Genomic DNA, 13683 nt, shown 5'->3' with positions numbered 1-13683 from the left:
AGTGTTTGTGACCTTGGGAGTCAGTGATGACTATATCTAAAATCGAATGCCATACAGGGGATGATATAACACAGGAAGAAGTTTTGATAAAGCAGTTGCATATGAATTTAAGGACTAGCTACCATTAAATTTAATTTTTGTCTTTATTTATGAACTCATTTTGAATATTTGTCTTGTTTTCAGTCTCTGTGTGCCCAGACCATGCTGGACAGGAAGGAAGAAGAGAAGATGTGTGACCACTTAATCAAAGCGGCCAAACGGCGAGACCACTCAGTAGCCATTAAAAGCCGTGACAAAATACTCAACATCCTCACCAATAAACACGGGGCCTGGGGTGAACCTCAGGGTGAAAAGTAAGACACTGATGTGTGATCTGAAGTGCTATTGTTTTGATTATTTTTAGATCTATATCATATACTTGGTTATAATTATATCAATTCTACACTGTGCAATACGGATGACATTAAAATAGCTGATATCAATGACCGAACCGAGAACCCATATCACATATCAGACCGGCATGCAAAATTGCATTTCATTTTGGAAATTGTGTATTCACTCATGGCAATCGAAGTTTTTATCATGGGTAAATCAATGTATCAAGGTTTTTCACTTTTTTAGTAAATCAATTTACCAAAGTTTTTGTTGTAGTAAATCAATTAATCAAGGTTTTTACCATAGTAATGTATCAAATATTCCTTTATCTACCTTTTAAAATGCAAAAAATTAACCTGCATGTAATAAAAAGAACACTACTATGTAAAATCAGCCCTTAGACCCCAATATTAGATTTTTTAAAAATTCCCTCAAATACACTATCCTGTACGTATACAATATTTAGTATACGATAAATAGAATATTGCATGCTAAAATCCATATCATGTCATATCAGCCAAGTGACCCCATATCAGCCCTCAAGCCATTGGCCCACAAGCTGATATATATGACATACCGTATAACGAGTATTGTCTGCAGTTGTCCATATTTTGTGGATAGGAAATCTATGCAAAAATTACAATCGCAAAATAGATATACAAGTAAATATTGGTATAATGCAATTGCAGAAATTAGAAACACATAATGTAATTTGCTACCATTTACGGATCAAATCGCAAAAATTTCAACTGCAAAAAATAGCCTTTATACGGTATGATATGGATGTTGTCATGTAATATTCTCTGTTTGTTAGTATCTTTATATAGACTGAATGTGTTTTGACTGTATTCATGGGCATAATATGGAGGCTTTCTTTGGCAGTGACAGCGACTTTTGGAGATTGGATATTTGGGAGGATGATTCCAGACGAAGAAGACGGCTGATTAAGAACGGATATGGATCCAGGCATGCTGAGGCCACGCTGAAGGCCGCGTTAGAGCATGGTCAGTAGTCCATCGAGTGTAGCCTGGCTGTGTGAGAGAATGGACAAGTCCTTAAAGAAAACTGAGAGCTTAGTATTTGTTGAGTTAATATGCAAGTATGTGGGGGTGGACAGGGTAAAAGGGAGGGGGTGGAAGGAGAGAGAAGGGTGGGAGAAAAGCAGAGAAGAATGGGAGGGGAGTAGAGAGAGAGAGAGAGATGGGGAGAAGGGAGAAAAAAAGAGGAGGGAGAAATGGAACCTCTTGTCCAGCCTCCTCCCACTCTCATGTTTGTAATACCGAAATGTATTAAACTAGTACCTTTAAATTTAGTATGGGGAACCTCGATGTATTCATAAGGAAGGATGTTGATTGATTGTTGCACTAAAGTACAAAAAATCTCTATTAGTCTGTTATCATACAAAAAAAGTACTAAACATGATTATACTAAATAGTTCATCAGCTCCAATTGCACCAAATTTTAGACATGCCGAAATAAGTACACTTACCGTATCTTTACTGTAAGATTTTGTTATCATAGGTGAAAATGAAGATGCCATTAACCAGGCGAGGGAGGCCTTCCATGCCCACCTGGCCACAGTCAAAAGGTCACAAGTTCAACCGGATTACACCGATGAGGAACTGCTGATGGAGGAGAGAGACATGGACCAGGAATTTGCTGGTAGGTGGCGTTGGTCTTACTGGTAGAGAAGGGGCGGGTTTCTTTGTTGTTAGGGGAGTGAAATGGACACTGCATACAGGGGAAATTCCTCCCTTATTTTTTATAGCAATTAGCAATCACACGGCTTCACCTGCCAATTCTTTACGCAACCGCAGTTGACTTCCTGTCAATGCTTCCGCCAAAAAAGTAATTGCTTTTACAGAAGAAATAGAATACATGACACAACAATATTGATACAAACCACAATGAATTCATATAAATGTAAAAATCTTACATTATATTAGTCCATGAACGACATCATCTCTCTCTCTCTCTCTCTCTCTCTCTCTCTCTCTCTCTATATATATATATATATATATATATTTCTTTTGCTGTATTCGCCTACATCCTGAGTGAGTGAATATACAGCTGGGCTCATACAAATGCATTCACTGCTCTTATGTAGCACAAAATGGCTTTGGGCGTATTTAAAATGTACGAAGTGTTTTCTCAGGGCCGTTGGATGCAAATAACAAGGGGCAAAACTATTCCTGTATATAGTAATGATTCAATCCTTTGATTTATGATCAATAAAAAGACGAATAACATTGGAAAAGTCCATAGTGAATAATTTATTCCTATAAGAATAATATGTTTATGATTTTTATTTCATATGTATCTCAAAGATACACTGAAGAAAAGTGTTTAGTGATTTATGTTGTTTTGTCAGGTCCAGTAGCTGTATCTACATCCTGTAAGCTAATAGCACCGGGGGCAGCCATCAGTGGAACCATGTCCGTTACCAAAACAGAAATGTATTTTGAAATGGATGAAGAAAGTGAAGACAACAAGAAGCTTGATCCTCAGGTATTGACTGTTTGTAGGTGTTACATACCTGTATCAGCAGGGGTAAGTAATCAGCTGATACAGTGTCTGTACGGACGTTTGTAAGTAATCAGCTGGTACATTGTCTGTAAGTAATGAGCTGGTACAGTGTCTGTACGGCCATCTGTAAGTAATCAGCTGATACAGTGCCTGTACGGCCGTCTGTAAGTAATCAGCTAATACAGTGCCTGTACGGCTGTCTGTAAGTAATCAGCTGGTACAGTGTCTGTGCGGCCGTCTGTAGGTGTGTAGGGAACTTGATATCAGTTTTCCTATAACAAGATAACTGATATCTAGACTTCTTTTGTACAAGACATCATTAATGCACAAGACAGATAGCAGCAGAATATCTTGTGTGGCTTCTGTAATGAAGACAAGAATCCCCAAGACTTCTCTGCTGTGGCTCTTTCTTGCAAATTGTAGCCTCTGTGGTAGAGGTTTAACCAAATTAAGTTTTCCCTTCCAGGGTTTTCTTGAGTTTTCTTTCAGATTTTGTTAGCTGAAGATGGCATCAGGGTTTCAATGGAAAAGTAGAATGGCCACTCAGTTTTATCAGAGACATTTTACCAGTAACATGTCATGAATAGAGGAGACCATTGATCTACTGCCACTAGAAATAACAGGTACTTGTGGAAAGACTGTTTCAAGAGATTTAAGTAATGCAAGAAATGTTCATTTTCTAAGATAATAATAAAATAGTTTCCTCATACTACACCAGATCAGATATATTTTAGAGCTTGTACGTATACTGGAGACTGTCCAATCTTTTGAATTTTGCTAATGTTGCAATTCTAAAGTAAGACAATTCTTAATCAGCAATGCTGCCAAAGTTGTTGGATAATTATACATGTGGGCTTATGAAGCCTTAGTGTAGTGGCATAGTCAAGCACATTCTTATTGGGTTACAAAGGCTGTCACTCTAGCAAAGACACCCTGTATATGTAATTACACGTTCTGGATCTCATTAAATATACTGCATGTTATTACTTGGGATGTTTTGTTGAACAAATATAAGTAAGCTTGATCATTTTTCCAATCGTATACCTTGGAACAGCATTATCGTATCCATTCTTGTTTAATTAAGGATGTTTTATCGTGATGTTCACTATCTATTTTCTATAAAGTGATGCATATATAAACTGATTTTATATTTTATCTTTATGTTCACTGTCTTTCTACTTTCACTTTTATATAAAGTGATACATCAATCTATACACAGATATAAACTGATTTTCAATCTCTGCAAATCTCCTTTCATAGACATGCGCTAATAACTGTTAGGTATTTTTTAATTAAAAATAGTACCATTTACTGATATGAAAATGACATCTTGCATTCATTTCACAATGTTATAATATTGTTGGGTCATATTTCCAAAATTTTGTAGTAGGAGATTTGGAGACATTTTTGTCAACGGACAGTAAAAGGATGTCATGAATTAATGTTTAACAAGACTTTATGTAACATTATTCAGTTTGGGCTACATGTCACATTAAACAAACTATGGACGTGTCGATTGTCAATGTAACTGAGTATTTTTGTATTTGATGACAGGATGGTCCGATGATTATAATGATGATGATAATAATACCATATTTATATAGCACCCTTTTCATACACCATGTACGTTTAAAGGTGCCTTACAATGCATATATACTTTACTACAGAATGTTATACACATAATACATAGAAAATAAATAAAACATTAAAAAGCAATGATATAAAAGGCGTTATCACCTGTAAACAGTCTGTAGCTGTACCTATCCTGATTGTACACATTAAACATGAAAACACAAGATACCATAGATATGCTAGATAAGAATAACCGTCAGTCCATGATGACCTGGTTATGATTTATCTAGTCATGCCTAGTACGGTCTACTCCGGATATATTGAAATTCAGGGGACCAGCCTGAATCGTTCAGTGTTACCAAAAGGTCAATATAACTGGTGCTGAACTATATAAATGATTTATTTTTTACTTCAGTATAACAGATAGTTCAGTATAAGTGATTTCATTATTGTTGAGTAGACTGTAATTACAAAAACAATATTTAATTACACATATGATATGTAATTACACTTACAACTTTTGATTAAGTATGCTCATACTTGTAATTAAACATACAATATTCTGTAGGGAAGTTTATTACTTCTTAAAAAGGAAGAATTCAATTGTTTAATGAAAATGTGTCATCTCTGCCACAATCAGTGAGGTGAATTGACATTTGGTTAAAAATAATGTATGTGATAAAATGCTGATGATGATTTTACAGTTCTTAGAAAAATTGAGCAATATGAAATAAAGGATTGGTAGTGTGCTTAGTTTATCAGATGGTAGTAGGTTACATTTAGCCACAAACTTAAAAGTTCATTCTGTCTAGAAACCGCTGTTCCCACAAAGAGGAAAAATCTGTAGGAAAACATTTGCCACCACAAACATTGTCAACTTCTTTGTCATGCTTTTTTCTTCAGTGCATTTTTAGAACAGTCAGAAATGATAATTAATCAAATTAATGGTCATGCTGCAACACATAACAACTAATTACTACATAAAATGGAATAGGTGATGTTCATGTTAATTAGGGCCTCGCCAATGGCAGGTGCCCTGTAGTAATCACTTTGTCCATCTGTCTGTCCGTCAGCAATAACTTAAGTTTCCTTGGTAAGATTTTCATAAAGTCTTTACATGATTGGATTAGGCAGAGGACGACCCCTTTCAAATTTCAGATTTATTGGTTTTGTCATTACAGACTTATGGGACTTGTGATTTTTATGCCCCCGAGATCAAAGGTCTGGGGGCATATTGTTTTTGTCCTGTCTGTCATTCTGTCTGAAACTTTAACTTTGCTAATAACTTTTGAATAGTAAGTGCTAGAGCTTTGATATTTCACATGATTGTTCCTTGTGACCTTGACCTTGGAGTTTGACCTACTTTTTAAAAACTTTGACAAGACCTTTCTCTGAATACCAAAATTGTTGACCTTGGAGTTTGACCTACTTATAAAAAATTTGATATTGGTCATAACTTTCTAAATGGTAAATATTGGAGCTTTCATATTGCACATGAACATTTCTTGTGACAAGATCTTTCTACTGGTACCAAGATATTTGTCCTTGTGACCTTTGCCATCTTTGGAATTGGCCATTATCAGGGGCATTTGTGTTTCACAGACACATCTTGTTTATATTTTTGAAAAATTAAGATGATAACAATTTCTGTTGAATGCAATAACTTGAGATTGAGAAGATTTTTATTGAATTTAAAGGTAATGCTTTGATTAGGAAGAGGAAGACCCCTTTTGATTTTCAAATTTATCCATGTAGTCATTATGAAGTTACGGGACTCAAACTTTTTATGTTAATAAGATGATAGCACTTACCGTGGCATGCAATAACTTGGGATTAATGGAGAAAATATTCATAGAATTTGAAAGTAATTCTCAGATTAGAAAGAAGAAAATCCCTTTTGATTTTCATTATTGGTTTTCCATATGGAGTTATGGGACTTTGATTTTTTTAATAAGATAATAGCACTGTCTATGGCACATGATAGCTTGAAGATTTTCGTAAATTTTATATGTAGTACTACAGTTAGGCAGAGGACGACCTATTTGATTTATCAGTTTTGTCATTACAGAGTTGTGGGACTTTGAATTTTTGATACATACCACAGCACTGTGTATGGCACACGATAACTTGACATTACGTGAGAAGATTTTCATGAATTTTATACGTGGTACTCCAATGAGGTGGAGGAATACCCCTTTCAATTTTCAGATTTTTTGTCAGTACAACTGTCCATCCATTGATACTTTCTATGACACATGATAACTTAAGTTTCCTTAAGAGGATTTTCATAATTTTTACAAGTAATACTTGGATTGAGCAGAATTTTTATTATCAGATTTATCAGCTTTGTCTTTATGGATTTATGGGACTTTGAATTTTTCAATATTATTAAGATAATAGCACTTTCTATGGCGCACAGTAACTTTGAGATTAATTGAAAAGATTTGGATAGAATTTGATGTTTGGGTTAGGAAGAGGAAGACCCGTTTTGATTTTCAGATATATCAGATTTGACTTACGGAATTATGGGACTTACATTTTTTAAAGAAATATCAATTAGGTGAGGACACTTTCTGTGGCATGTGCAGAAGAGTACCAACCACGCTGATTCAAAGACCCAACCAGATACACATAGTTCAGTGGTAGACCTGACCAGATACACATAGTTCAGTGGTAGACCAGATACACATAGTTCAGTGGTAGACCTGACCAGATACACATAATTCAGTGGTAGACCTGACCAGATACACATAGTTCAGTGGTAGACCAGATACACATAGTTCAGTGGTAGACCTGACCAGATACACATAGTTCAGTGCATAGATATTTTTATTGTGGGTCCCTTTCTGATTTGTCAATTTTCTAGTTCTTACCAGTATTTGATACTCCTTTGCATAAAGTGTAAGGATTCATGATTTATGATAAGGTTTAAGATTATATTTTGATATATAACACCTCCATCACTTCATTTCCTAATTCCCTGAATTAGGGGATTTATCTTTCTTCATTCCCATTATTACAGGCCCTGAATTAGTGGAATTATCTACCTTTGTTCCCAATGGTTACAGTCCCTGAACGAATAGATTATCTACATTTGTGTACATGGTTACAGTTCCTGTATTAATGGATTATCTACCTTTGTTTACATGGTTACAGTCCCTGTATTAATGGATTATCTACCTTTGTTTACATGGTTACAGTCCCTGAATTAATGGATTATCTACCTTTGTGTACATGGTTACAGTCCCTGTATTAATGGATTATCTACCTTTGTTTACATGGTTACAGTCCCTGTATTAATGGATTATCTACCTTTGTTTACATGGTTACAGTCCCTGAATGAATAGATTATCTACATTTGTGTACATGGTTACAGTCCCTGTATTAATGGATTATCTACCTTTGTTTACATGGTTACAGTCCCTGAATGAATAGATTATCTACATTTGTGTACATGGTTACAGTCCCTGTATTAATGGATTATCTACCTTTGTTTACATGGTTACAGTCCCTGTATTAATGGATTATCTACCTTTGTTTACATGGTTACAGTCCCTGTATTAATGGATTATCTACATTTGTGTACATGGTTACAGTCCCTGTATTAATGGATTATCTACCTTTGTGTACATGGTTACAGTCCCTGTATTAATGGATTATCTACCTTTGTTTACATGGTTACAGTCCCTGTATTAATGGATTATCTACCTTTGTTTACATGGTTACAGTCCCTGAATGAATAGATTATCTACATTTGTGTACATGGTTACAGTCCCTGTATTAATGGATTATCTACCTTTGTTTACATGGTTACAGTCCCTGTATTAATGGATTATCTACCTTTGTGTACATGGTTACAGTCCCTGTATTAATGGATTATCTACCTTTGTTTACATGGTTACAGTCCCTGAATTAATGGATTATCTACCTTTGTATACATGGTTACAGTCCCTTTTTCTTCCTTTGATCCAAAGGTTACAGGCCCCAAATAACTGACATGAAATGGTCATGTTTTTGAACCCACTTAAAAACAGAATCTCCCTATGCTTTAATTAGTTTATGCTTTTACACATTTTTCATTATTCAGACTATCACATGTAACACAACTTGTTTGAACATAACACAACTTGTTTGATGTGCTTTGAATTGGACAAGTTTTTGATTAATTAAAGATATGACTGGGAACATTATGATTAAAATATAATTAGGTAAAAACATCAGCACAAATTGTTATTGATGTGCCATGTGTTTAAGATTTTATGAATCCCTGTAATGTTTGTAACAAACTTGTTGCTCACTTTGTGTTGGGTTGTTCCTTGGAACCAACATCAGGTGAGTGCCAGGTTAAAGTCAGATCCAGTGACATTTATTCCAGGCCCGACACAGTCCAAGAAGGATGGCTTGCCAAGGCCTGATGACAGATAATGGCTGAACATGTAAGTAGTCTAACACAAATGGAATAAGGTAATTAACACAAAAATCAGTGGTTGTGTAATGTTCCCCTGTCATGTGACCTTTCTGCACCCACCTCGGTTTTTAGTTGTACACTGTTTTTCTGTAACACGGAGGTTCTAGCTGACACAAGAGTTTTACATCATTTTAGGAAATTCCTTAGAGGAATGACATTTATCTGTTTTCTGTGATCTTCTTATGATGTCAGAAAAAGAAAGTAAAATTTGAGGACGTTTCATTTAGAATGACAAGAAATATTTTGGGTTCCTGGTGTGTTTGATTTTTGAGGAAACTGCACAAGACGCTAAAATTTTTGACACAAATTTTACGTATATTCTACAAAACTAAAAACATGTAAAAATAAAGTTCCTTTGTCGTGATTAACTTGGCATGACCAAACCAACATTTTTGGAGTATGGATGCCTGTATGTGACGTAGCTCCGCTCTCTGACATGTATTACATATAAAAGTAGTTTTAATCGAGCTTTACAGACGTAAGCTGTATGTTCCTAAAATTATGTGTTTTTCTTAACATTAATTCAAGTTATAAAAAAAAATAATAACATGAAATATGTTGCGTAATAATTTTAATGATTATCAGCAATGTTAAATGTCTTGGTAGACTGATCATTCAGTGTCACCACAAAACTGTGCCCATCTTAACAGAGGAATGATTAAACTGGGCATTTCAACGCAAATGATGTCTTTGGCACCAAAATGACTTAATCGGCCAGAACCTGCTGCATATGATATACTGCCGTTGAAAACAAGCACAGAAAAATAGTATAGTTTGTCTCTCTCCCCTCCCCCTCCCCGTTTGTAATGGTTGTCAGAGAATGGTACGCACAACACGCACACACACACACACACACACACACTAACACACGTTAGTAATGAAAGAATAATTAAGAAGCCATCGTTTATACTTATTTTTTTCCCCGTATTTTTTATCAGGAAATTCTACCTGGCTCTGCATTGGATCCTGTTGGGGACCTTAGCTGCCCCTAAACCCATCTTAAAACCTAATTTATACCCCTACCCTCTCATTTGGTTCCTGATTATTCCTTTCTCTACCTTGGTCGGATAGTGTCACTTTATCAGCTTCACATTTGCTGTCATCATTCACCAAAGAAGCAGGTTTTTATTTTCATTGGAAGCGAGTTTTTTTTACTTAGATTGTACAGATTTGTAGATCGTTGAAGTATAAGGAAAATTCAAACTTGCTAAGATATATCACTAACCAGCAGTAATAGAAACACGTGTCAAATTCGAGTTTTTATTCCTGTAAATCGTTTAGTGCATGTTTTGTTCTAACATTGCAAAACGTTGACGATGATATGTCGTTTCATAGCAAAATGTCTACAACTAGAGGAAATAATTCGAACACGGTGTAAGATGTTGTGCACTGGTAGTACATGTATTGCAAAAAGTATCTGAAAGGTCGTTTTACCGAAATGATTTGTCTGTAATTTCGAGATGTCATCAAAAGGCATTTGTTTAGTTGGAAAGACTAACCACGATGACATGTTCGGAGTAAATGAGAGGATTTTTCAAGAATTTTGAGTTGTAAATTAGATAATATAAGATATGGTGTAAATTTTTAACATTTGACCCAAATGTTACCACTTCGTATTAATATTCTGCTCTCATATTTCCCCATTAAGTAAAGCCTATTAATTTGTGTAATTTTTCGTTTAATCATCTTGTTTGCTAGTATAGGATCCTGTGGCTTGAGAGGATGGTAATGAAACAAACCTTCCTTGGTGCAAATAAATCTTTTGTACAAAAACAAACGGTGGTTTAAGTTTTAGCGAAATATTTCAATTATTTACAGTAGTTAAAATAAAGCAAGTCTGACCCTCGCATCAAAATGTTTTGAAACTTAAACTAGCATTTCCGATTGATTTAATACTTGTATGATTTTTAAAATGTTTATTGTTTGCGATATATATATATATATATATATATATATACTGGTTCTGCAGATGTAGTGAAGCATTCAGTAGTGATCTCGTCGTACGTTGGCCTGCATTGCCGTCGTTATATATGCTTATCAACAAGGGTCATTAAGAGAAAAGTGATTAAAATTAAACCGTAGGAGGCATGTAAAATTTAATGGATGCCCTTTATGTATTTTGTTTTTATGAATATCAAAGGTTTTCTCCCCACGTTTTATTGATGTCTGAGACAGGACATTTTAATATTCTTCTATGAAATATTTTAAGAATCTTGTCACTGCAAACGCAGTTTTTATATGTAAAAAATGTATATGAATAAGAAAATCAATTTATAAAGAGGGAGTGCTCAATAGTTTAAAAGACGCGAGAATATTTTTAATGTTACACATAATAGCTGGTGGTTTTGCTGGCCAGTCTACTTTGGTTCATCATTGAGGTCAATCGGTGCATAAACTTTATTTGGGCTACAAAACATGACATGTGACATGCTCGCATATATAGTAAGAAAGTAATGATGTCACGCCCATGACGGTAGATCGCTAGCAGACGTCTCAAGTCTGTGCGTGATAGCTGACCCGCACCTTGGTAAACAATCTAAGCAAAATAGAAGAATGAGCGATTTATACTTTGGGATTCTTATCTAGATATGTTACGACATAACAAAACAAAACTTAGGAAGGAATTACCAGTGAGTGCCTTTTTAAAGAGAAATAGAAGATCATGCTTATCATGGCATTGTGACGTAGATAGCGGCGGCCCGCGTGATAAACGTTTTTAGATAAACCCTACAAGCTTCGTTGATAACTTCGTTATTCCGCCATTTTTCATACAGAAATTAGATTTTTGTGTCTGTCAATGAAGAAACGCACTCATAAGATCCTAAGCAGAAATCATAGCGAAAAGCTTCTTGGTCTGCCATTGTGCGTGATGGCACCATCACCCTCGTGACTGAACATCACTGCAGACGATGTAGCGACATCCTGTTTTATCTTAGTTTGGATACCACGTTTTTATCACGATTCACATTATTTCAGAAAAAAATATCTCATATTGTATGAAATGTAATGGATTGTTTTGGATAACCTGTGATAGTTATGCGAATTTTCTTTCTTTCATGTCAAAGATTAGAGGAATAAAAAAAATCATATCTAGCGAACGAAGAGGGAAAATGAAAAGACCACCAATGTCTTCCTATGTATTTTATAAATTGATACGTTTGCTAAAACTGAGGTCACGTTACATAATACGAACAACCCCTGGCTAGCAAGCAATAAATACGTGTCTTGGCCGCACAGTTGACGAGAACACTTTTGTGAGGTCATCAAAGGTCAGTCCCTCCAGGAAGAGGTTTTGAGATACTGTTGGATTGCCCGCTGTTACCTTTGAATCAAAGTAACTCATTAAAGGCGTCAATTCGGTCCTTTTCAGTAACTCGTTTGATGCCCAGAAATTTACAACTTGTTACAAAATACACGTCAGTGAGGATTATTAATGTCCACTCTCCTCTTATGCCGATCTTGCTCTGGTTGTAAGCTATTCGGACAGTGTTAATTAAATTCATTTTCTCCGTTTAAATCTTCAGAAATGTGGAACTTAAATGTGTTCATTGTTTCATTATACAAAGAAATTTTCGAGGGAAGTTTTCTACAGAAATCTAAAATTAGGATATAACGGGTATCAGTTTATTTATTTTATTACCTAAGCTAAACTAAAGTGTCGATATCCCAGCGAGCAGTGCAAAGCACACCCCCTTCCACCCTCTATCAGTATATACTGTTGCTAATGGAACTTAGAACAGGAACCATATTAGCGTCGGTTATTTCCCGGTGTTATAGCATAGAATACACTTATATAGTATCCCCTTCCGTGAAGAAGGCTATGAGTTGCATTTCCCCGGAAAGCGGGTCCTTGTTGGACCCCAATTCCGGGGGGAAATTAATCCAGACCCAATTTTCCCCTTAGGAAAAATAGTCCCAGTATAGGATTTCCACCTAGATGACAATACGTCTTTTTCTCTCTTTGAAATTTACCGGTTTTGTTTCAGTTATTAGAATCTATTTGATGCATTGAGATTTTAATGTGTTACCTTTGTGCAAAATAGATTACCAGCATTGCTATATTTGGTACGTAATTCAAAAATATCAGGGACGGTGTTATATTAAGTTTAAGGTTCCGCCTAAGTCAAACTGACCTAGTTCTAGATTAATTTTCAAATAATTATAAAGTATGCTGCATTTATATTACAAAATGTTTGCCTTCTCTCAAAGAATGCGAATAAAACCGAATGGCTAATGCTGTTTCATTTAATGAAGAAAAATAATCAAATTATGCCTAAGATCATCAAAAATAGAGCAAGTTTTCTAGATGCTTCGTAAGGGGAAATGTATGAATCCCCCCTTCAACACCAATAGAGGGAATGCTAATTCGCATGATTTATTACATGAAGCAACAATTACGTTTGATGAAGCATAAATTAAAAAGTAGTACTAGTATTAAGACGAAAGTAAAAATGGACTTTGTCTTAAAAAGAAAATATTTTTCCCCCTGCCTATCGGGTAGGTTAAAGTTGTAGTTCGGAGAGGGATACTAACATTATAACAGATTTTGAAAGCACTTTGTAAACAAAATCTTGATCGATCTATTTGGTCGGCTAATATTGAACCCAATCAATTCCTGTCTTCAGATAAGGAAACTGAACCATGATATGGTCTAAAATTTCAAGGTTTACTCTATAATTATTCTAAAAGGGTTGTATGAAGAAATTCCGTACTAGGACACGCCTACCCCCACCCCCTTGCCG

General features: G+C 35.3%; 2 protein-coding genes across 8 annotated transcripts in view; both read left to right on the top strand.

Moving 5' to 3' along the window:
• LOC125679183 (neurobeachin-like) overlaps nt 1-13683 on the top strand; it is a 142783-nt gene that overhangs the window by 47124 nt on the left and 81976 nt on the right. For all 7 annotated transcript variants that reach the window (XM_048918175.2, XM_048918173.2, XM_056155364.1 and 4 more), the window contains 4 exons: nt 184-353; nt 1258-1379; nt 1897-2037; nt 2747-2883. In XM_048918175.2, coding sequence (XP_048774132.2) covers nt 184-353; nt 1258-1379; nt 1897-2037; nt 2747-2883 — 570 coding nt within the window. The remainder of the gene's footprint in view (nt 1-183; nt 354-1257; nt 1380-1896; nt 2038-2746; nt 2884-13683) is intronic.
• Nucleotides 8854-13683, top strand: part of LOC130051959 (uncharacterized) — a 57939-nt gene continuing 53109 nt past the window's right edge. The window contains exon 1 of the mRNA XM_056155367.1: nt 8854-8909. The gene's annotated coding sequence lies outside the window, so the exon portion shown is untranslated. The remainder of the gene's footprint in view (nt 8910-13683) is intronic.

Source organism: Ostrea edulis, chromosome 2 (assembly GCF_947568905.1).
Source record: "Ostrea edulis chromosome 2, xbOstEdul1.1, whole genome shotgun sequence".
NCBI classification, from domain to species: Eukaryota; Metazoa; Mollusca; class Bivalvia; order Ostreida; family Ostreidae; genus Ostrea; species Ostrea edulis.
Note: the sequence above shows the minus strand (reverse complement) of the source record. Positions and strands in the feature narration are given on the sequence as shown.